This window comes from Anabrus simplex, chromosome 4 (genome assembly GCF_040414725.1).
Source record: "Anabrus simplex isolate iqAnaSimp1 chromosome 4, ASM4041472v1, whole genome shotgun sequence".
NCBI lineage: Eukaryota > Metazoa > Arthropoda > Insecta > Orthoptera > Tettigoniidae > Anabrus > Anabrus simplex.
This window is the reverse complement of record NC_090268.1, coordinates 422,675,477-422,700,728: the sequence shown is the minus strand read 5'-3', so window position 1 is coordinate 422,700,728 and position 25,252 is coordinate 422,675,477. Positions and strand designations below refer to the sequence as shown.

The 25,252-nt window shown below is 37.2% G+C and overlaps 1 protein-coding gene across 1 annotated transcript in view; it reads left to right on the top strand.

Moving 5' to 3' along the window:
• The window catches only part of LOC137500506 (trichohyalin-like), a 196,175-nt gene that overhangs the window by 43,315 nt on the left and 127,608 nt on the right, over positions 1-25,252 (top strand). Inside the window, exons 5-6 of the mRNA XM_068227425.1 lie at positions 1,560-1,707; positions 23,834-23,934. Coding sequence (XP_068083526.1) covers positions 1,560-1,707; positions 23,834-23,934 — 249 coding nt within the window. The remainder of the gene's footprint in view (positions 1-1,559; positions 1,708-23,833; positions 23,935-25,252) is intronic.

The following is a 25,252-nucleotide window of genomic DNA, read 5'->3' as shown; positions in this document are numbered from 1 at the left end:
CGATGATGGGACAGGAAAGGGCTAGGACTGAGAAGGAAGGGGACGTGGCCTGAATTAAGGTGTGGAAATGGGAAACCATGGAAAACCATCTTCAGGGCTGCCGACAGTGGGGTTTGAACCCACTATCTCCCGAATACTGGATACTGGCCGCACTTAAGCAACTGCAACTATCAAGCTCGGTAGTCAGGAGTTTTTACCTGGACCTGAGGGCTGATTCAAGGTCCACTCAGCATATGTCAGAACAACTGAGTAGCTATTTGACAGTAAGATAATTGCTTCACTCGAGAAAGCCAAGAATAACGACTGAGAGAATCTAATTATTTTATGCATCATGGTCAACTATCTTAGGTCCATATTGACTTAAAATTAATCATACATTTATTTAAACACCTTGTTCCACGTTGTCAATACTATTAACAATTTTTGTTGTTATTAAAAGCTGTACATATTTCGAGAACCTTAAATTGTTCTCTTCTTCAGTGGCATAAAATTACCAGCCATACTTTTGGACTTGTTACATCATTACAATCCTAAATTCTTAATTTGTTTTGATTTGAACAGCAGATTAAAGTGATACTGCATGCCATAAGTTTGGTCTATCCAGCTAACAATTGATTGATTAAGAGGAGGATAGTTGTATTTGGCTTGCGTGTTGTCCATGTGAATAAAGGTCAAGGTCCTATTTTGTTTTTCGATTAATTGACAAGCAGCTTTTTCAAAAGACCGACCTCAGTGGCTCAGACGGTTGAAATGCAGGCCTTCTGACCCCAACTTGGCAGGTTCGATCCTGACTCAGTCCGGTGGTATTTGAAGGTGCTCAAATACATCAGCCTTGTGTCAGAAGATTTACTGGCACGTAAAAGAACTCCTGAGGGAATAAATTCTAGCGCCTTGGCGTCTCCGAAAACCGTAAAAGAAGTTAGTGGGACATAAAGCAAGTAACATTATTATTAATGTTTTTAAACCATTTAACCAATGCATTTCAATGGTTAAGCAAACAAAAATTCAAGAATTTTAATGTTGATTAAAGTGTTTTACAATGTATTTATCCTTTTAGCTCAGGATTTACAAACCCCATTTTATTTAATGATTGTGTCTTTATTATTTAGTTAAACTTGTGTAAATGAATAGCTGAAGTTGACCAAGTCAAACGGTCAAAACCAGTCCTATTTGTATAAAATATATGTATGATTAGGTGGAATAAAACCTCAAATTAGGAACCAAGATTGTGAAAAGTGAATTTCAACAGTTAGTATGGATGTTTAAAATTATTTTAATGTGTCAAGTTAAGAATTTGGGATTATAATAACGTAACAAGTCCGAGAGTATATTTGGTCATTTTACGCCACTGAAGAAGAGAACAGTTTAAGTTTGTCAAAACATGTACGAGCGGATTCATCGTGCTGACCACGCAACACGTTATAATCTGCAGGGCTATAGCACCACTGAGGGAAGGGGTTAGGTATATAAAAGTTTCAATAATTTACTATGTGATAATCTTGGTCAGTTGCAGCTGTGCATTGTTTTAACAGCAATGAAATTATTCTATTCTGTTCCAGGATCTGGAACGATGGTACGCAAAGGTACAGATGCAGACAGAGAGACTGAAAAGAGAGAAGGAGATAATTAGGGAGAACCAGCGACAGATTGCAGTCAGAGTGGCGGAGAGGAGCAAAATGGTGGAGCGAGAACGCGAAAGGATGGATGGTGAGGAGTCTGAATTCCTTCACAAACTAGAATTTATAGATTAGTTTATTGTTATCAGTTGGCTGCAGTGGTAAGAGCAGTGGTGGTTCTAGGAGAAGAGAATGATCAAATTGTTTCTGAACAATGCACTGCCTGCCTTTTTGGGAAATATTTAAAAAATTGCCGGCAGGCTATCACTATTGTAATGGCTGCAGGGACCTGAGGGTTTTGTAGACTTATGTATTAGAAATAAAAGACAAATCCTAATCAACTCTTTCTTTCCCATTATTAAATTTATTATTCTATATAACTGACCACGATATATTCAAGATAGCTAACCTCCAGCAGAGCACGCAAGTCAACACAGCGCCATCTTATAACTAAGTATGTGCGTGATGTCAGTCTTCCATTTCCATTATTAAATTTGTTAATCATGTTGTATTCACAATGACAGTTAACCTCCAACTGAGCGTGCAAGTCAACACAGTGCCACCTTATAACTAAGTATGTGCGTGATGTCACATATTTAGCACAAATTTTGCCTTCCTTTGAAGCACTATTTCGTGAGAGTTTTCAGATTTTCATTTTTTTTTTCAGCAGGTAGCCTTCTCTTATATCTGTCAACTGAGACATTAAACATAATCGTAAGTTAAATATTCTCGGAGATATACGTGTTTGGCGCAAACACAAACAGCATCTTAACATTTTTCTTTCCATGTATCCATTGTCAAGGAATGTAAATCTACATTAAAAATTAATATGACTCTGCTGTATTATAAACATATAAAAGAATTATAAATTATACTTATGCTATATAGTAAACTGAACTAGGCGTGCTTTGTGTAAGGAGAACTCATCAATGATGGTATTTGGTACACGTACCGTATAAAGTGGTAGGTTTTCTCTTTAGCAACTGAAATCACAGCAGATTACCAAGGTATTGCCTGGTCAGTGTCATTCTCAGGTACTGTACACTACGATAAGTTTCATTGTTAAGATACTTCACTTTGGCATAGCAGAAGTTGTAGGAAAAACTAACAGATTTAAAGAAACCTTTAATCTGCTTGGAAAATATCTCCATATTGCTAATATCTGAGAATAGTTGAAGAGCGATACAGTCTATTTGACCTCCTGAATCTGAAAATATCTACTAAATCAGGCTGGAATCCTACAAGTTGGGCCCTCAGTGAAATAACATCTCCTAAACCCAAACTGCCTTCTATCAAACCAGTCAGTAATTTTGCATGTCTAATATAATCAGAAAGACTGCTTACCCAGAACTTACATGCAATACATGTCAAGTTGACTGGCCTATAATAATTATCTCCTTTATGTTTATCACACTTTCTTTTGTACACTATCCCTGTAGGTGGGGGATGCAGATGAAGAATACACCCATGGTATCTCCTGCCTATCGTAAAAGGCAACTAAAAGGTACCCCAGGGGCTCTCAACTTGGGAGCATAGGTTGGCAACCATGGGACCCTTAGCTGAGTCCTGGCATTGCTTCCACTTACTTGTGTCAGGCTCCTCACTTGCATCTATCCTGTCCAACCTCACTTGGTCAGCTCTTGTTCTTTTCTGACCCCAACGGTATTAGAGCATTTGAGGCGTAGGGAGTCTTTCATTTTCATGCCCTTCGTGGCCCTTGCCTTTCTTCATCCATTACTTCATTTTTTGAAGTGACGAATCCCTTCTTTTTTCTTCTTTTTTTCTCTGTCTACCCCCTGTGGGTGGATAACGCAGATAAAGAATACACCCACGGTATCCCCTGCCTGTTGTAAGAGGCGACTAAAAGAAGTGTCCAAGGGGTGATGACATTAGAACCGTGAAACTACTTGTGCTTAGTACCATTACGTGACGAACACCATGGGTCGGCGTTGCTCGCCGTTAGTACCACCATGTGAGGAACAACATGGATCTATGTTACCAATGAGTAGTGCCTTCGTGTGAGGAACACCACGGTTCTGTGGTTAGTAGGGTCTACGATCGTGTATATTCTACTGAAGCAGGGTAGCGGACACTCCGCTGCGCAAACTAATGTCTATGTGCCGTAACGCTGTGCTGGAATGTGTCGGTTTGCCTGGGTTCAGAATAGATCTGCACTACCTATGATTTGTGTACAATATCAATACGGAATGAAACTTATAGATTACGCTACCTATGAGTAGTACAACTTTATGAGAAACACTATGGGTGTAGGTTGCCTGTGATAATTACCACTATGTGAGAAAAACCATGGGTTTGGCTGATGTCCGTGGTAAGTACCACTATGTGCGAAAACCATGGGTGTGTGTTACCTGAGAGTAGTTCCATTATGTGATGAATACCATGGGTTTGATTGCCTGTGGTTGGTACCATCATGTGTCATACACCATGGGTCTACATTGCCTATGATTAGTAGCACTATATGAGCAACACCATGAGTATACGTTGCCTGTGATTAGTTCCACTTAGTGAGGGACACCACGGGATTAGTCCCACTATGTGCAGAGCACCATGGGTCTGTGTTGCTTGTGAATAGTACCCTTATGTGCGAAATACCATGGGTTTCTGCTACCTGTGAGTGATGCCATTGTGTGTGACATATGATAGGTCAACATTTCCTGTGATTAGTATCACCATTAGAGAAACACCATGAGTCTACATTACCTGTGTTTAGTATCACTACAGGAGGAACACTGTGGTTCTACCTTCCAGTGATTAGTATCATTATGAGGGGCCAGCCACCTGGATTTTGGACCCCCAGTAATTCAGGATTTGTGAATTGGATCCACTGGTTGTTTTTATTTCACTATCATTTTTTCATCATCATTTGTTTTAGATTCTAGTCAGTGGATAAATTTCAAAGTTTTAATTTTTGTTTCATTCACCTCTTACCATTAGAGGCCAATGACCTAGCTGTTAGGCCCCTTTAAACAACAAATATCATCATCATCATCAACCCTTTGTACACTGGGGCTACTATAGCAAATCTCCATTTATTAGGTACAGCTACTTCATGCAAACAGTAATCAAATAAGTACTTCATCTTGCCTAGTACAAAGGGTATGCATCATTCAGGCACTGACGTCAGTTTTTGCCATTTCCCTTTAACCACCACAACCTCTGGTGGTGCTTATTGAGGATCCAACCAGTCTCTGGCTTGATGACAGACAGACAGACAGACAGACAGACAGACAGACAGACAGACAGACAGACAGACAGACAGAGTGAGTCAGTTTGCAGCTACACTATGTAGTCACAGTGCTGTAATTCTAATAATTTTAATAACTAATTCTTTCCTATAATTGCCACTACCTCCTCAACACATTTGTGACCGCTCGGATATGGGTAACTGTTACTGTGGTGCTGTAACACTTTTATGCTTGCTTACTTACTTACTGGTCAGCACTACAGTCCTTGTAGGTCCTTGGCCTCCTTTATCACCTGCCTCCATTCATCTCGGACCTCAGCTTTTCTTTTCCAACATTTAACTCCTAACTTTCTAAGGTCATCCTCAACATCATCAATCCATCTTTGCCTGGGTCTTCCTCTCCTCCTCCTTCCATTTCCTTCTCTTTAGCTGTTTTTCTCGCCGGTTCATCACCAAGTTTTCCAGTCCTGCTTTATTCATTCTTAAGATATCCGTAACAATTGTTTTTTTTATGAGGTAGGGGAGTTAACCCTATGCTCAACCCCCAACCTGGAGGATCAGGGTATCACTCTTAGTCTGGATCATCACCTTAGACCTGTCCGGCTTGGGTGGCCCTACCAGGAGCAGATGCTCCTGCCGGCATAGCTCTAAGGATCATTTGACCACGCAAGCCTCCAATAAACACCCGGCAAATATATTTTGCCTTCGTCAAGGTGGTGATACCTTCGGGAGGACTTTTATACTTAATGGAGTTTATTTCTGTGTCCTTATCCATTTTAGATTATCATTTAAATTATTTCAATAATATTTCTTTGCATGGGAGCCATGACGCACACGGTGAGCCACCGGCAATACCGATGAGCTTTTCGTCTGCAGTGCTGTTAGAAGCTGCGTACGTGTCATGACAGTGGAATCGGGAAAATAATGTTTTGTTCGGTTGTAGGTATTCAATAACCTTCCTACAACAGATAGACACGTGTTTAAACATTTCTGGGAAAAATTCTGCTAGGTAAAATCTGTGTTACTGCTGTGTGAACAATCACTGTACAACGGAGCTAGTCAATACAGTAGCCTCTAATAGTGCGCTGCAACAAACGCTGGTATATATAGCAGTGTTTGGAGTCAATTACTTCTTTCTTTTGTGGAATTTAATGAAATATTGCTTGAGACACAAGCCTGGCTGTCCTGGACATACTCTCTACAGTAGAGCATGAAGTCCTGCGCTGCACTTCTGTGATCTACGCCCATTCTCCTTAGCCACATATTTACTGCAAAATGTGAAAATGTGTTCCAGTAGGCAGTTTTGATAGATTTTAGGAGCCTACAAAGTGGTGTTTCTTCTGATGAGAAGGCCCAGTAACCTCACTATTCTCTGTTGACATCGCAGAAAATGATGCCGAATTGTAACTGCTACAATTATAGTAACAAATAATCAACCTGATGCGCACTTGGAGCATATCTTTAACAACAGCTTAACAATGCACAGACAAGAGATTCGCTTGTTGAAATAAGTACAATATGAGTGGAAATATGAGCTTTAATAAGTGGTGCAAAGTTTGACGCAAGTGTGTTGTCATCACCACTAAGTGAAAATGGAGTCATGACACACGTGTCGTCAACGACCACACCTTAATTGGATAGTAAATGAAGAAACATTTTCTGGCCTTGTGTCAGTAGGTAACCACGCGGTGCAGTACAGTTTAGTTTTAGACATATTTTCTTATCTCCGTTTATATCAGTTCAATAATATCCCAAATTTTCTGAATCACTTTCTTGATTTGGTTTTCAGTAACTCCAGTTCCATTGAAATAAAATCTAGTACCAGTAATGAATGTATTGTCCCCCTCGATAGACACACGCAGCATTAGAGATTTCTTTACCTATAAATGAGCTATCAATTCCTTACCGGCTGATAGTTTTTATTTTGACTTTTTAAATGGTGACTATAATGGACTAAATTATTACCTGTCACATTTCAGCTGGAAGGTGATGTTTCAGAATGTGTCAATTGATAAAGCAGTAGAAACATCAAATCAAATCAAATCAAATCAAATCAAAATCTCTTTATTTGCAAATGAGGTGTCTACTTTGGTGGCAAATGGTACACTAAAATATATTATTGTCAAGCACTAAATATTAAATTAACAAGAGAAGAAAATTTTCCTATAATACAATATTATACAATTCACGCTAACAATTTTTTCTATTAAACACACAGCTCATCCTTAATAAATTTATATTGTTTACAAAATTCTACTTATAATATCTCCTGTACTACTTACAAATATAGTCAACTGATATACAGTATGTGGAATTACTTCAAATGATACTATACAACTGGTATAAGATTAAACTTGACATTGCATTTATTAATTTTTTTTTTTTTTACCCATTCTGGAACCTAAGTAGCATAACGATCTGCTGCGTCTTAACCAGAGCCCCTTTTGCCACCACTTTTCAGAGTTCCTGAAGGGCCTTCACAGCTACCGTAGCGGTCCCAGGGCCCTCGAAGTCCCCACTGTACTTCACCCCTACAGGCAGTCCGCTACTTTGGCTGTCCAAACTCCTTAGACCAGGGGATGGAATTAATTTATTCACACACATTTCTTTTATTTACAATAACCTGCACTGGTCGAATGCCCTCTAACACTTCATTTATTTTCTCTGTTGCTGTTTATTCTCTTCTTGAATATCTGTACAGATTTTGGAAAAGGATCAAACACTACCCCTGGTAAACTGTTCCACTCCTTCATACCCTTCCCAATGAATGAAAATTTACCCCAATCGCTTCTGCTAAAATTCCTTCTAATTTTATATTTGTGGTCTGTCCTGCCGATATAATTATTTTCCAACTGAAGCCTCTCACGGATATCTCCCCATGCTTCTTCTCTTGTATAGGCTCTATATAATCCTATAAGTCTAGTTTTCTCCCTTTTCTTACTTAAAGTTTCCCACCCAAGTTCCTTCAACATTTCTGATACACTACTCTTTCTCCTGAAATCCCCTGTTACAAATATTGCTGCTTTCCTCTGCACACTATCTATTTCTTTTATTAGGTATTCTTGGCGAGGATCCCAAACACTGTTTGCATATTCCAATAATGGACGAACCATACTTAAGTAACTTTTCTCTTTTAATTCTTTGTTGCATGCTTTAAATAGCCTCATCATGACATGTGACGATCTGTATGCTTTCCCAACAATGTCGTCAACATGACCCTTCCAGTGCAAATTACTTTCAAATTTCACACCTAAGTATTTGCACTTGCCATCTTTTGGGATAACTACCTCATCCAAAGTATATTCAAATTCATTTTTAAAGCTCCTGTTTGTGAAAGTTGTAACAATTGATTTGCCTGCATTAACCTTCATATTATTTTCTTCAACCCATTGTTGGATACTTTCAAGATCCCTTTGTAATTCTGAACAATCCTCAATGTTATTTATTTCCCTATAAACAATTATGTCATCTGCATACAATTTTATTTTTGATGTTACTATTGTTCCCTAAATCATTTGCGTATATTAAGAAAAGTAACGGACCGATTATACTACCCTGTGCAATTCTCTTCCAAACTTTCTCTTCCTGCGATACATTATTTCCAACTTTGACTTTCTGAACCCTTGAATTTAGAAATGTTTTTATCCAACGTGTAACCCTTACGTCCAATCCTATTCTCTCCAATATCTTTAATAATATTCCATGTTCCACTCTATCAAAGGCTTTCGAAAGATCTATGGCTATGCAATCTAACTGACCTCCTGAATCCAATTGATCTGATATGTCCTGCTGAAATCCTACCAGTTGTGCCTCACAAGAAAATTTCTTTCTAAATCCATACTGGCTCCTCATGAACCAATTTTTATTATCACACTAGCAAGATACCCGTGCTTCGCTACGGTATTATACTGAAATTTATATTTGAATGAATTGAAATTCGCGATCTGACTCGTTTTCTATTATTTTACGGCACGTTTCCTCCCATTTTTCAATCTTCCTTTCCAGCAATCAATTTCGTACTTCCCGGGCTAGGCTCAGGTATTCCTCCCGGTCAGTTGGGTCCGTAAATCTTTGCCATCTTTTCCTATAATCATTTTTAATATGGATAAAATCCTTCAGGAGATCCGGCGTGGTGTCATATTGGGTGCCTTGGCGGCACTGAACCCGCGGCCGGACTGCATTCTTAGTCATTACCCGTCCAGGAGCCGTTTCTAGCGCGGTCCGCACATTTGACGACGGTCTGGAACATTATTATTATTATTATTATTATTATTATTATTATTATTATTATTATTATTATTATTATTATTATTATTATTATTATGTATTGCTGAAATGGCTGATGACAGGGAAAACCGGAGTATCCGGAGAAAAACCTGTCCTGCCTCCCTTTTGTCCAGCACGAATGTCACATGGAGTGACCAGGATTTGAACCATGCAGCCCAACTGTGAGAGACCGGCGTGCTGCCGCCTGAGCAACGGAGGATCCTTATAAGTACATTAATAACAGTAAAATCAATTGGTCTCACCTCCTTCTACACCCCACCGCCGTTAAGTTTATTTACTGCCAAACCCCCCCCAAAAAAAATAATTAAAAGAAGGCTTGTTTCTTTATGTTTAAGGGAGATTCCAAACACCAATGTTCACGTCTATTACCTTCAGTTTTGAGATATAAGTATCCCCATAAAAATAATTTACTTTTATCACTTCATTTCAAACTACTACCCCTCCCCCCCCCCCAAGTGAATTTTCCCGCTAAAATACTTGTTTCTTTAATAGTACAGGATCTTCTAAATACCAATTATCACGACTCTAACTTCTTCAGTTTTTTATTTTGGTGTCCTCATGAAAGGAATTCAACTCCTTTACACTCCCGCCCTCCAAGATGGTTTACCCCCCAAAACGCGTTTTTCTTTGTTTTTAAAGGAGATCCAAATACGAATTTTCACGTCTGTAACAACTTTAGTTTTTATTAGATGTTTGTATTCTCATACGATTAAGTCAATTAATTTTTCAATTCTTTCACCCCCCCTCCAAACTTCATTGTATTTTCTGAGAATATATGTTTCTTTACTTTTAAAGCAGATTGCAAATATCAAATTTCACGTCTGTAACATCTTCATTTTTGAGATATCATTAGCCTAATTAAAATAATTCAACACCATTTTCAGTCACTTTTACCCCCCTCCACCCAAGTGGTATTTCCGAAAACTAAAAATACACGTTTCTTTATGTTTAATAGAGATAAAAAATACCATTTTTCACTTCTGTAACATGTTAAGTTTTTTAGATATACTGTAAAAATTCTCATTTTAAAATTTCACCCCTTTTGAGTTCCCCTTGTGTGGAGTTTCCAAAAACAAATCACCTATGTTTCTTTACATTTACAGGAGATTCCAAACATCCACTTTTTACGTCTGTAACATTTTATGTTTCCAAGATATTCTGTAGATATAGTCTTTCAAAACATTCACCCCAATTTGTCACTCCTGTTTAACCGCCATTAATTGGATTTTCCAAAACTAAAAAGTACGTGTTTCTTTATTTTTAAAGGAGATCCCATATACAAATTTTCAGTTCGTTTCTGAGATATATGTATCCTTTTTAAAGGCATTCAACCCATTTTCACCATTTACCCCTCCTATTTGGATTTACAGGAAACAAAAAAATATGTGTTCCTTTATTTTTAGAGGAGATTCTAACTACCAATTTTTACATCTGTAAATTTTAAAGTTTTAAGATGTAGACACACTCATTTTAAAAATGTCACCCCCCTTTTCACCCCCCCCCCCAATATTTGGATTTTCCAAAAACGAAAAAATACGTGTTTCTTTACTTTTAAAGTAGAACCCAAATACCAATTTTTAGGTCTGTAATATCTTTAGGTTCTGAAATATAAGTAGACTCATGAAAGGCATTCGACCCCTTTTTCAACCTTTTTCACCCTTCCTATCAGGATTTTCCGAAAACAAAATATACGTGTTTCTTTATTTTTAAAGGAGATTCTAAATACCAATTTTCACATCTATAACCTTTAACAGTTTTGAGATATAGATACACACATTTTAAAATATTACCACCTTTTCATCCCCCTTAATTGGATTTTCCAGAAACAAAAAAATACGTGTTTCTTTATTTTTAAAGGAGATCCCAAACACCAATTTTCAGGTCTATAATATCTTCAGTTTCTGAGATATAAGTAGCCTCATTAAAGGCATTCAACCCCTTTTTCACCCCTTTTTACTCCCCCTATTGCGATTTTCCGAAAACAAAAAATACGTATTTCTTTATTTTTAACGAAGATTCTAAATACCAATTTTTACATCTGCACACTTTAAAAGTTTGGAGATATAGATTCACTCATTTTAAAAATTCACCCCCTTTTCACCCTCCGATTATTTGGATTTTCCAAAAACAAAAATATACGTGTTTCTTTATTTTTTAAAGAGATCAAATGTACCAATTTTCAGGTCTGTAATATCTTCAGTTTCTGAGATATAAGTACCGGTATCCTGATTAAATGCATTCAACCCATTTTTCCCCATTTTCACCCTTTTTCACCCCTCCTGTTGGAATTTTCTGAAAACAAAAAAAATACGTGTTTCCTTATTTTTAAAGAAGATTCTAAATACCAATTTTTACATCTGTACACTTTTAAAGTTTTGAGATATAGGTACACTCATTTTAAAATTTCACCCCCCCTTTTCACCCCCTTAATGATGGAATATCCAAAAATCCTCTCTTAGCGAGCACCTACATCTTAATATGAATGTATCCACAAAATTTCATTCCTTTATGTCCAATAGTTTTGGCTCGGCGATGATGAATCAGTCAGTCAGTCAGGACAAGTTATTTTATATATACAGATATCCCTCTGATGTACTTTGATATTAAACTCTCCAGTATTTTACAAACTATACTGGTCAGGCTGATTGGTCTGTAGTTCTCTGGTTTCCTTTTATCACCCTTTCCTTTATAAATTGGTATTATTATAGATTCCTTCCATTCTTTTGGTATTACACTATTATTTATGACATAGTCAAAGAGAAATTTTAAATAAGGCACTATGTACCACCCCATTGTCTTTAATACTTCCCCAGTAATTTGATCACTTCCTGCTGCTTTTCCTTGCTGAAGCAGTTGGATTTCTCTGAAAATATCTTCATTTGTGAATGAGAAGCTTCTTGCCTCTGTGTCTCTCCCTCTCTATCTTCTGTTTCGGTTTCCAACTCCTGACAATCATCTACTGAATCTCTGAATTCCCTACTAAATAGGTTTGCTTTTTCAGTATCTGTTAAATAGTGTTCACCCCCTTCTCCCACCATTGTAGGAATTTGGATTCCTTTTCCTTTTTGATTTCTGATATATGAATACAGCTTTTTCCATTTCCCTTTGTGGTCATTACCCTCTTGAAGTATGCCATTCATTTAATTCTCTTTTGCTTCCTTTTTCACTCTATTCAGTTCCCTCATTAGCTGTTTTCTAGTTTCTCTATTCTCCCTACCCTCTTTGATTTTCCTGTTTACTATTCTACATTTTCTTTTTAATTTTCTTATTTCCCTTGTATAATTAACAGGGTCTGAAGTCATTTTACCCTTCTTAACAGGTACAAATCTCTTCTCTCCTTCCCAAATGATTCCTTTAAATTTAGCCCAAAGTGTATCCACATTACTCCCTTCACTTATCCAACAACTGAATTGTGATTTAAGGTAAGTCCCAAATTCATCAACTTAAGTTTTTCTGTACAATTTCTTGTCTTGTGTAACCCTCTTATTAAGCCTTTTTGGTACAACTCCTACATCCATTATTACAGCCTTATGGTCTCCTATTCCTTCAATTACCTCAGTTTTATCAACAATTTCCCATGGTTTAACCAAGAATACATCTAGTAAGTTATTGAGACGAGCCGGTTCTTGTATTACTTGTGTAAATCCTCCCTTCCAAATTAACTTATTTGCCAGTTTTCAGTACTACATTATGGCATGGAATTTTACATCCTTGTACAGAATTTTAAGGTTTCCAAATTCCCAAGATGGTATAATCATAAACTGAAGACCCTGATTATTAAAAAGAAGAAAGCACACAAGTGATACAAAACGTAAGGTCTCAATAGTGATTATCAGCATTTCTCAAAATTAATAAATTAATGCAAATCTGTATCCAAATCTTGCTATATAAACTATGTCTCTAACTGTAAACAAAGTATTAGTTCCAATTCACAGAAATTCTCCCAAAATTTAAGTTCTAAAAGGTCATGTAATAATATTCCTTCAACAATGCCTCTTAATGATGTTACAGCAGATACTGGAGAAAACATTGTCAATCATTATGCTAAACACTTTTCATCTGTTTAATTTTCTTATCAGAATAGTAATAGTACCGATATGGCACATGATTATCCTTTCCTGGTCAATATGTTCGTTATCAACATTAGTAAGGCAGAAGTATACAACAAAGATGTCTCTGGAATTAAAGAAAACTGTAGGACCTGATGGTGTTACAACTTACCTGCTCAAGTACTGCTTATTTTATATCACGCACTCTTTCATATGTTCAACTTATCATTAAACCAAGGTGTTTTCCCAGAGGAATGGAAGAAAGGATTTGTTAATACAATTTTCAAAAATGGTGATAAAACTGACATAGAACAATATAGACCTGTTATGATTTCTTCTCATATTTCTCATATTTTTGACTCAATAATTCTTGACAAGATCACACCTCTCTTTAGAAACATCATCATTGATGAGCAACACGGATTCTTTTCAGGACGGTCAACCTGTAGCAATCTTCTTTTATTCTATCAGTTCCTCTTAGATGCAATAGTGAACCACTCTCAGGTGGACTGCATTTATACAGACTTCTCAAAAGTTTTTGACACAGTTGACCATGATATATTGCAGTGAAAACTAACAGGTTACGGAATTAATGGACCTCCCCTCTCCTGGTTTGAATCATATCTTAAAAATCGCCTACAGATTGTTAAAATAAAAAATAATTTTTGCTGCGCCTATAATTGTTACCAGCGGAGTCCCCCAAGGGTCTCACCTTGCTCCCTTACTTTTTACTCTCTACATAAATGATATTAAAAATATACTTAAGAATTCAGAATTGCTTTTGTTTGCTGAGGATGCAAAAAAAATTATGCAAATTAATTGATTGTTTAAAACTTCAAGAAGATTTACATCATTTGGAAAAGTACTGTATTCAAAATGGGTTGACACTTAATCATGAAAATGTAGAAATAATATCTTTTTTTTTTTAACAAGAAGAAAATATCATTTCAGTACAAATTTAGTTAAAACAACATTCTATCTCCTGTTTCACTAGTTAACAATCTTGGTATATTATTCAGTTATAACCTATCATTTAATGAACTTATTGAAAATATTTGTAAGAAATCATTGCAAAGACTGGGGTGCATTACTAGATATTTTCAAACTTAGCTACCTATAGATTGCTGTATGTATCTATGATATGCCCTATACTTGAATACTGTACACCTGTATGGAACCATTCTCACCAGACTTCTAACTGTAGGTTAGATTCAGTACAACTTAAATTTCTTCATTCATATTCATTTAGAGTAGAATTCTCAAATGAAAATGTTGATTATACAGCCCTACAACAGACTTCAAATCTGCATAGCCTGTCACAATGCCGTGAATTCCTGGATATACTTTTCATTTTTAAATTGCTTCCCTCCTTAGTGAATTGCCCACAACTCCTTGAAAACATTAACTTACACATACCAGACAGACACATGGTGTTTAAGAATACATTGTCTACAAATTGGGCCAATTGAATGAATGTCAAGATTTCTAAACAAAGTGGAAATTTATATATTTAACTGCTCATTGTAAAAATTTAGAAATCACTTATACAATCTCCAGAAGTGAGTATTACTTTCCTGCGCTTATTTGTGTTATAAGTTGTGTATATATTTGTGCATCTTTTTCTTCTTATATTACACTGACCTTTCTTTTTAGTGAGTTTCTTGTTGTTTTCCTCTACTGTGTGTAAAATGGTATTACCGTTAATAAAGTATTATTATTGTTATTGTTATTATTATTATTATTATTATTATTATTATTATTATTATTATTATTATTATTATTATTATTATTATTATTATTATTATTATTATTATTATTATTATTATTATTATTATTATTATTATTATTATTATTATTATTATTATTATTATTATTATTATATATAATTCGCTGGGGCCATCAAGGACCACATTAAGTCTTCTTGCTTTTGACACTGAACTTGGCCTTCTTTAGAGCCCAAATTTCCCTCATTCTTTGTGAGTGGGCCTGCTTATGCTCCTCTGTCCAAGGGGCACCGTGTCTTCTCTTCGGTTGCTCGTCTCGATTTAGCCCGTTCGTCAATATTTTCTTGCGGAAGAGATTTCTATTAAGGGCGTCTTCAGCTGAGATATGTAGCATTTGCAGGTCGTCTTTGGTATTTCTAAACCAGGGAATTGTGGTTTTGGAGTTTGAATCAAAAAAGTGAAAGATTTCTTTAGTTAACTTTCTTCCGTCCATTCTTTTCAGATGACCGTAAAATCATGCCCGTCTTTTTCTGATTGTGTCCGTAATTTTCTCTATTTTGCTGTAGACTTCCTCGTTGGATCTCTTTTGATGGATTCCATTTCTGTACTTTGATCCCATGATTCCTCTCACAATTTTGCGTTCTCTTTTCTCCAGTTCTTCAAGGAGTCCTTTGTTGGAATTTAGAGACAGTGTTTCGGCTGCATATAGAACTACTGGCTTCAGAACTGTTTCATAGTGATGTATCTTGATGTTTTGGGAAAGGCATTTTTTGTTGTAGATTGTGCGGGATGTTTGGTAGGCTATTTCCAGTTTGCGTACTCGCTCCTGAAGTGCTTCTTTGTCCAGTCCATTTTTCATGATGATCTCACCCAGGTATTTGAATTTGTCTACTCAGGTTATGTCCCCGTATTTTGTATGGAGTTTTGGTGGAGCCTCTTTGATGTTAGTCATTACTTCTGTTTTCTCAAACGATATCTGCAAACCAGTTTGTTCAGCAATTTCCTTTAAAATTTCAACTTGAGCTCTAGCAGTTTCTATGTCATTTGAGAGAACAGCAATATCATCAGCAAATGCTAAGCAGTCTATTGCAATCCCCTTGGATTTGGTTCGTATTCTCAATAGACTGTAGTTGGTTTCTTGTAATCTCACCCGCCAGGTTCTGATCATCTTTTCAAGAACACAGTTGAAGAGTATCGGGGATAGCCCATCACCTTGTCGGACTCCTGTTTTGATGTCAAAGGAATGCGAGAGACATCCGTGGAACACCTTGGATTTTGTATCGGTCAGGGTGGCTCTAATTAATGCCAGCAGTTTCAAATCAACTCCAAATTCATTTATGATGTTTAGCAGGACTTCCCGGTCAATGGAGTCGTACGCTTTCTTAAAGTCCACAAAGACAGACACATACTGCTTGGACCTTAGTGTACAATATCTGATGATCGTTTTGAGATTTTGGATCTGTTCGGCTGTTGAGCGACCTTTTCTGAACCCTCCTTGGTATTTGATGTTCGACTTGTGCTTCCAAACGCTCCAGGATGGCAAGTGATAGAATTTTGTAAGTCACAGGTAGCAAAGATATTCCTCTGTAGTTGTTGATGTTCTTCATGCTGCCTTTTTTGTGTAATGGATGGATCAAAGCTATTTTCCAATCTTCGGGTAGGGTCTCCTTGTTCCAAATTTCTTCTATTTGCTTTTGCAAGATATCAAGTGATTCCTCTGGGGCATATTTCCATAGTTCTGCTACTACTGAGTCTTCCCCCGGCGATTTGTTATTTTTGAGACAGGCAATGTGACGCTTGATTTCATCTCTGTTGGGTGGTCTGGAATCTGGGTACCTGAGTAAGGGTTCCTTGGTCTCAATGGAGCTTTGTGGTTTAGAACAATTAAGTAAATTCTTGAAGTAGTCTGCCAGAATGCTGCAATTTTCTTCATTTGACATCACCAGTGTGCCGTCCTTTCGCTCAAAGCATAGAGATGGTGGTTTATAGGCAGTGAGTTTGCGTTTGAAGGCTCTCTAGTACTCCCTGCTTTCATTCTTCCTAAAGTTTTGTTCTATCTTTTCAATGAGAGATTTTTCGTATTTAATTTTCTCAGTTCTGAACACCCTAGCTGCTTGGGCACGTTGGGTTTTGTAGGTTTCCCAATCATTTTCTGATTTCGTAGAGTAGTACTCTTTCCACGCATTGAGTCTTTCTTGGAGGACTGATTCGCAGGTACCATTCCACCAGGCATGCTTTTTGCTTCTCTTGATTTCTGCAACGTCTTTGGCGGCCTCAACAAGGAGACTTTTGGTGTTGTTAAAGTCACAGTCATTTGGTCTAGCCTTCTCCTGGAACTCCTCGACCCTTTGCCGAAGTTTATCATTGTCGAAGCGTGTGATCTGTTTGGTTGTCTTCCTTGTGTTTGCGGGAATTGGTTTGAATTTGATAAGAGACATATAGTGATCTGAGGCTGCAATGATGCCTTTCTTTACCTTGACATTCATAATCTCAGGGCTGTTTCTCCTGGAGATTGCAACATGATCAATTTGGAACTATCCGATGGTTTGGACGGGAGAACGCCAAGTCATTTGCTTTCGGGTAGGTGGCGAAAGTGGATCGACATGACCTGCAGGTTGTGATTTTCACAAATGGACACCAGTCTTTTGCCATTGGGATTGGTTCTTTTGTGAGCAGGGTAATTTCCTATAACTTTCTTGTACTTCTGTTCACAACCTAGTTGGGCAATGAAGTCACCCAAAAGAAGCTTGACATGGTGTTTGGGGATTTTGTTTAATTTTTCATCCAGTAGGTCCCAGAAATTATCAACTTCGTCTGGATCAGACTTATTCTTATTGTTTGTAGGAGCATGTGCGTTAACTAGGGTGTACATTTTGTTTGCACATTTAATTGTGAGTATAGACAATCTGTCATTCACAGGTTCGAAATTTGCAACCGATTTAAGTATCTTGATTATTATTATTATTATTATTATTATTATTATTATTATTATTATTATTATTATTATTATTATTATTATTATTATTCCGTCAGCAGTATGTAAAGTTTGTCAGTTAGAAGGATAATGTCCAGATAGAGGAGGTGACTAATACTAAAGAAGTATTAAAACTGACCTATGATAACAACAATACAAAAGTTGTAAACAAAAAATCAGCTGGAATTGATAAGATTTCTGGGGACAGTAAAGACAATGGGTTGGGATATAGTACCATATCTGAAGCACTTATTTGATTGCTGTTTGCATGAAGGAGCTGTACTAAATGAATGGAGAGTTGCTCTAGTAGCCCCTGTGTATAAAGGAAAGGGTGCTAGACGTAAAGCTGAAAATTACAGGCCAGTCAGTTTGAAATGCATTGCATGTAAGCTTCGGGAAAGCATTCTTTCTGATTATATTAGACATGTTTCCAAAATTAATAACTGGTTTGATAGAAGGCAATTTGAGTTTATGAAAGGTTATTCCACTGAAGCTCAACTTGTAGGATTCCAGCAAGGGATAGCAGATATTTTGGATTCAGGAGGTCAAATGGCCTCTATTGCGATTGACCTAGATAAGGCATTTAATAGGGTAGATCAGAGGAGACTAACGGCAAAAATGAGTGCAATTCGACTAGACAAAAGAGTGACTGAATGAGTGGCTATATTTCTAGAAAAAAGATCTCAGAGAATTAGAGTAGGTGAAGTTTTATCCGACTCTGTAGTAATTAAGAGTGGAATTTATCAAGGCAGTATTATTGGACCTTTATGTTTTGTTATATATATAAATGATATGAGTAAAGAAGTGGAATCAGAGATAAGGCTTTTTCTGGATGATGTTATTCTGTATACAGTAATAAGTTACCAGATTGTGAGAAACTGAAAAATTACCTCGATAATGTTGCAAAATTGACAGTAGTCAATGGTATGATGATCATCATCATTAGTCGTTGTGCTGATTACTGAGCGTCGTGACCTCATAACTCCATCATTTACTTGTTGAAACCTTGACAAGATGTCTCCATCCCGAGCGGTTTTTACATTTCGTTAATATGACCTGAAGTGGTAGCCCAGTGATCTTCTTTGCCTGATCTATCCATCTGCTTGCTGTTCTTCCTCATGGTCTACTGCCTTCAATTTTGCCAATTTTGCCTTGTAAAATTACCTTTTCCAAGTTCTCTCCATCTCGTCTTAAAATGTGGCCAAGGAATTGGAGGTAAACGGGGTTAAAACTCAGGTTGTGAGTTTCACAAATAGAAAAAGTCCTCTCAGTTTTAATTACTGTGTTGATGGAGTAATGAAATGTCGTATGGCTTTTAGCGCCGGGATATCCCAGAACGGGTTCGGCTCACCAGGTGCAGGTCTTTTTTTATGACCTGCGCATCATGATGAGGATGAAATGATGATGAAGGCAACACATACACCCAGCCCCCATGCCAGGGAAATTAACCAATGATGGTTAAAATTCCCGACCCTGCCGGGAATCGAACCCGGGACCCCTGTGACCAAAGGCCAACACGCTAACCATTTAGCCATGGAGCCGGATTGTTGATGGAGTGAAAGTTCCTTTTGGGGATCATTGTAAGTATATAGGTGTTAATATGAGGAAAGATCTTCATTGGGGTAATCACATAAATGGGATTGTAAATGAAGGGTACAGATCTCTGCACATTGTTATGAGGGTATCTAAGGATGTAAAGTTGAGGGCATATTAGTCTCTGGTAGCACCCCAACTAGAGTACGGTTCCAGTGTATAGGACCCTCACCAGAATTAACCGATTTAAGAGCTGGAAGAAATTCAAACAAAAGCAGCTCGATTTGTTCTGGGTGATTTCCGACAAAAGAGTAGTGTAACAAATTTTTTTGTAAAGTTTGGGCTGGGAAGACTTGGGAGAAAGGGGACAAGCTGCTTGACTAACTGGTATGTTCTGAGCTGTCAGTAGAGAGATGGCATGGAATGACATTAGTAGACGAATAATTTTGAGTGCTGTCTTTCAAAGTAGGAAAGTCACAATATTGCCCCCATCATGCCGGGCTCAGCTCGCCGGTGAGCGAGAGTCTCAGAGGTAGACCATTCGCTTATCGGCTGTGCAGAAAATTTTAAAGGCAGGAATAGATGAAGGACTAGCGACAAATGAAAGGAAACTAAAATTGGTTCATACATTTATTAAAAACTAACACTCTTCCAATAAAACAATTAAATTTACAAAATCTGGGATTAATTCTTGAAATCTCTTCTCCTCGTGCTATCGTCTATAAGGAATCTTGATCAAATTAAAGCTCAATGAATGTTCTTGTCTGTAATAATAATAATAATAGGGATCATTAATTTACTGTAAAATGGATTGAAAATCAAAATAATATCTGGTATCACTCTCTCCTATAATGATAATCAAATTGCTTAAACTAAAATATTCCGTCTGGATTTCATTTATTTTTACAAGAAAATGATCATTTTCTCTTCCTTATTAAAATTATTGAAAAATATTTAATTCAAGAAATTGTGGTTAATAAGTCTTCCTTAGACTTTCCCTTCATCAATTAATTCATTTTTATAATTATTAAGTGAATAAACTTCTTATAATAAATTCTTATTTGAACTCATATCAACCTAAACTTTACTCATTTTTATGCAATAAGTGACTGTACAATAACTAATAATTCAGTCTCGTGACATCAATCCACGGATGTTGTCTTCTCTTATTCACTTTACTTTAGTGAATTAGATCCTAATCTACCTTAAATTATAATAAAATCTTCTGAAGATTCATAATTCATCAAATCACGGACACGCGAAAATAACGTAAATCGGTCAAAATTTGACGCGCACAGTGGAGAATATCATCATAAAATCATTCAAGAAATATTCACAAAACACAGAACATAATCAAATCACACATCACACATTCACACACAGGTACACGACAATATTACAATATTATTTACACGAACACTAACCCATTATTATTAAATTTTGGATTTATTCCAAATTAGGGAAATCATTCTCTAGATGACAATATCACGTATATTCCAGGTATCGATTTAGAATGTGATAGAGTTGAGGTTATCACTTTTATGCAGAAATTAATTATACAAAGATGTTCAAGGGAATCTTTTACACAGAAATCATCCAAATAAGCAAGTAAAATACCTACAACACAGGTCAAAATATTAGAATACGCGCTTACGGTACATGAGTTGCGGCATTTATTCTTATTCTCCTACTATATCGTGGCTCTCGATTAATCTGCACTCAAGCTCGAAGAAATCATGTCCTCCAAGAACAAACCAACATTAAACCCATGACCTTATTCAAATTTTAGCCCGTAATTAGGTTTAATTATTTTTACTCATTATTATTATTATTATATTTATTGACCGTGCCTAATCACACTTGCAAAGCTATCGTACGAAATTATTCAGATGACTCTAAACGAACTAAAGTCCACAGAAATGTCATATAATTGTAGAATGAAATTTGACACTTAGAAAAACACTAGAACACTGTCCTAATCTGTCTCAATTAATTTTCAAACTATTTCAAAATCATTCAAGATTAACGCGGAGGTCATTTACTTTTATTTCTCCTGCCATCTTAAATTTTTAGGACAGTTGAGGTCTCTCTCGATGACATTCACTCTTATCTCTAACTAATAGAACCGAATACACATTCATTCCAGAGCACAAACTACCTCCCACCGAGGAAAGAAGAATGAAAAGTCAAACTACTGCTAAACTAATAGAAAATCTAAATGAATAAGGTAAGGCTACGTTTTACAGACATTTTACAGAAAGATAGAAAGATGAATTCTTAAAGAATACTCATGTGGCTGGTGTTAACTGGATTCTGGCTGATGACCTAGTACGTGGTCACATCACCTTCCATCGAACAAAGTCTTGCCCATGTCCGACGCCTTACATAATTAGTGACTCATGGAGGAGATGAAGGTGCACAGGAAACAGTAGGATTCATCTCGGAAAGGGATAGCCATCTTGAAGCGAGCTCGAACCAACGACCTTCCTTCTTTTGAGTTCTCGTAGAAAAGCTGAAACTAATAAAAGTCTTAGCAATAGTCCAGGATACACACGCGATGTTTAATAATTTGGAGATGGACACTTATCTTATGACAGTCATAAATAAATCGTAGAGAAGTTTTTCAAATGCCTGAATTGCAGTTTATTCAGTCCTCAGTGCCTTCTCTAATGCAAAGTCTCCCAGTAAAGTAAACGACGTCCAGTCTCGACCGTAGCTGCATTCAGAGTAACGCTCAAATCAAGTGTTTAGAAGTAAAAACCCTCTATAAAATTTCCTTTGGAATTACCATAAATTCACTGTCTTAAGACGGAGGTGTGCCTCTTGATTACATCTGATTGGTGGATCTGTTGCATTCCTGTGAAGGTTGTCATTTTTATTGGCTGCCCTAGTTTCACGTCACACGACCTTGCAATTATTGATCGATTATAATCACGCTGCCCGCCCGATCACGTGGCACCCACACACATGTGTCTGAAGGACACCTAACAGGAATTTCACCCTGCTTCCTCGTTCTCTTGGTAGGTTGGGAAAACCGGTTCGCAGCCGGCTTGTTCGCAGGCGGCTTGTTCACGCTAGCACGTGAATGTAAAATCTCACCCTCCTGGCGATCGAAATAATGTTTCAACTCACTGATGAAATAAATCATTCTCCCTTAATAAAGTATTTCCACTTTTGAAGGGGACAATATGAAGATAAAGTTGAAATTCAAGAGGACAAATTGGGGCAAATATGCATTTGTAGAAAGGGGAGTTAGGGATTGGAATAACTTACCAGGGGAGATGTTCAATAAATTTCCAATTACTTTGCAATCATTTAAGAAAAGCCTAGGAAACCAACAAATAGGGAATCTGCCACCTTGGCGACTGCCCTAAATGCAGATCAGTAGTGATTGACTGATTAATTGAAATTTTCCCATCATAACCTGTCTGCACTTTTCCTGAGTTGTATCATTGTATCTAGGTGTTAATATAAGGAAAGATCTTCATTGGGGTAATCACATAAATGGGATTGTAAATGAAGGGTACAGATCTCTGCACATGGTTATGAGGGTATTTAGGGGTTGTAGTAAGGATGTAAAGTTGAAGGCACATTAGTCTTTGGTAGCACCCCAACTAGAGTACGGTTCCAGTGTATAGGACCCTCACCAGAATTACTTGATTCAAGAACTGAAAAAAATTCAAACAAAAGCAGCTCGATTTGTTCTGGCTGATTTCCGACAAAAGAGTAGCGTTACAAAAAATGTTGCAAAGTTGGGCTGGGAAGACTTGAGAGAAAGGAAACGAGCTGCTTGACTAAGTGGTATGTTCTGAGCTGTCAGTAGAGAGATGGCATGGAATGACATTAGTAGACGAATCATTTTGAGTGGTGTCTTTCAAAGTAGGAAAGTCACTATATGAAGATAAAGTTGAAATTCAAGAGGACAAATTGGGGCAATATTCATTTGTAGAAAGGGGAGTTAGGGATTGGAATAACTTACCAGGGGAGATGTTCAATGAATTTCCAATCATTTCAGAAAAGTTTAGGAAAACAACAAATAGGGAATCTGCCACCTTGGCGACTGCCCTAAATGCAGATCAGTAGTGATTGACTGATTGATTGAAATTTTCCCATCATAACCTGTCTACACTTTTCCTCAGTTGGTAGAATTTCCTATTGTTCCTTTCCAATTCTTATAATTACAGGAAAATATCTAACATCAGGGCTTGAAATATCCTTCAAGATCCAGGAATTTGAGTGATAAAACTCTACATTCTTGTAGAACTGTGACTTGGACTGCTCAGAGAGCAACAAACAAGCATCATACAGTGACATGTGCGAGTGTTGCTGGCTGTGGTGTGCTTCATTAAGATTTACCATTCGATCGGCCCACCGCAGCTTTCAAAACTTGCAGCTCTAGGCATACAAATTAAATGTATTATAATACTGACTTTCATTTTTCACAGAACTGCTCGTGGAGATCAAGAAGAAGAGAAGAAAGTCTGATGAAAAAAGGAAATCTCTAGCACTTCTGAGAGCAATAACCAAAGTTCTGGAAGAAAAGAAGGTACGGACATTGAAACTTTCACGGCCCGTACTTATAGACATGATATGGGATTTTGGGCTTATGCCGTGTCGATAAAGCAAGGTGAAATTATTTACTGTTCCTGGGGAAGTCGTCTACAATAATAAAGGTTTGAATTTAAGAATATGTTAACATTTGAGAAGTGTAGTGGTATGCTATCCTTTACCAGGTGGCTCACTGTATGCTGGCACAGTGCTCGAAGCGGGAGCCGGTGACAACATTATGCTCTAATTAAGATGTTCTATCACACCATGTTTGCTTGAGAAGTATGAAGGTAATCCCAAAAATAAGGTCTCCTATTTTTTTATAAATACATAGACCTGTTTATTTCTACGGTGGTTTACATGATTTTACAGCTTGAACATTTAGCTATTTTTCTACATAATCACCATTTCAGTCGATGCATTTTTATAGACGCTGTGACAGTTTTTGTATGCCCATGTCATACCAGCTCGCCGCCATGTTGTTCAGGAAGTTGTGAGCGGCGCTTCGGGAAACATCAAGAACCAAAGTGCAGAGATCATCCAGGGTGATGCACCGATCTTCACGCACGATTTGCTCGACCTTCACGACTGTCTCTACGGAAACTGACGGTCTCTCGCTACTTTGTTCGTTCGCCATGAATTTCGGTCCGACTGGCTGCAAACTCTGTACACCACTTACAAATATTTTTGACATTCATGCACAACTCACCATACACTTCCATCAGTTGGCGATGGATTTCAATCCGTTGAGTACCTTTTGCATTCAAAAACGGAATAACTGCACGCACTTCGCACTTGGCGGTAACATCCAACGGGAGCTCCATTCTCAATGGCTGCCAAGCCAAGACTGAATGCCTCAGTGTGGCGAGCGCATGTTTATATGTGAGTGCGGGAAACACTCTTCACAATATTGTGACCAACAGCCACACGAACAGAGTTCTGTATTTGTAAAAATATAGGAGACCTTAGTTTTGGGATTACCCCCGTATGAGAGAGGACATCGCATGAATCAGGAAAAAATGTTGTAGAAGAAAACAGAAAGTAATAAAATAAAAATAAATACAACAAAAGACACCAGGATAGAATAGAACAGAGGTGGAGAATGGAAAGAAAGTATGTGAAGATTCTTACCATCCTCTGGTTTTCTCCACACATTTCCTTTCCATTCTTCAGCTCTGTTCTATTCTATACTGGTGTCTTTCGTTGCATTTATTTTATTAGTTTCTATTTTCTTCTACCACGTTCATCTCTGATTCGTCTGATGTCCTCTCTGATACTTCTCACGCACATACGGTGTAATAGAACATCTTAATTGG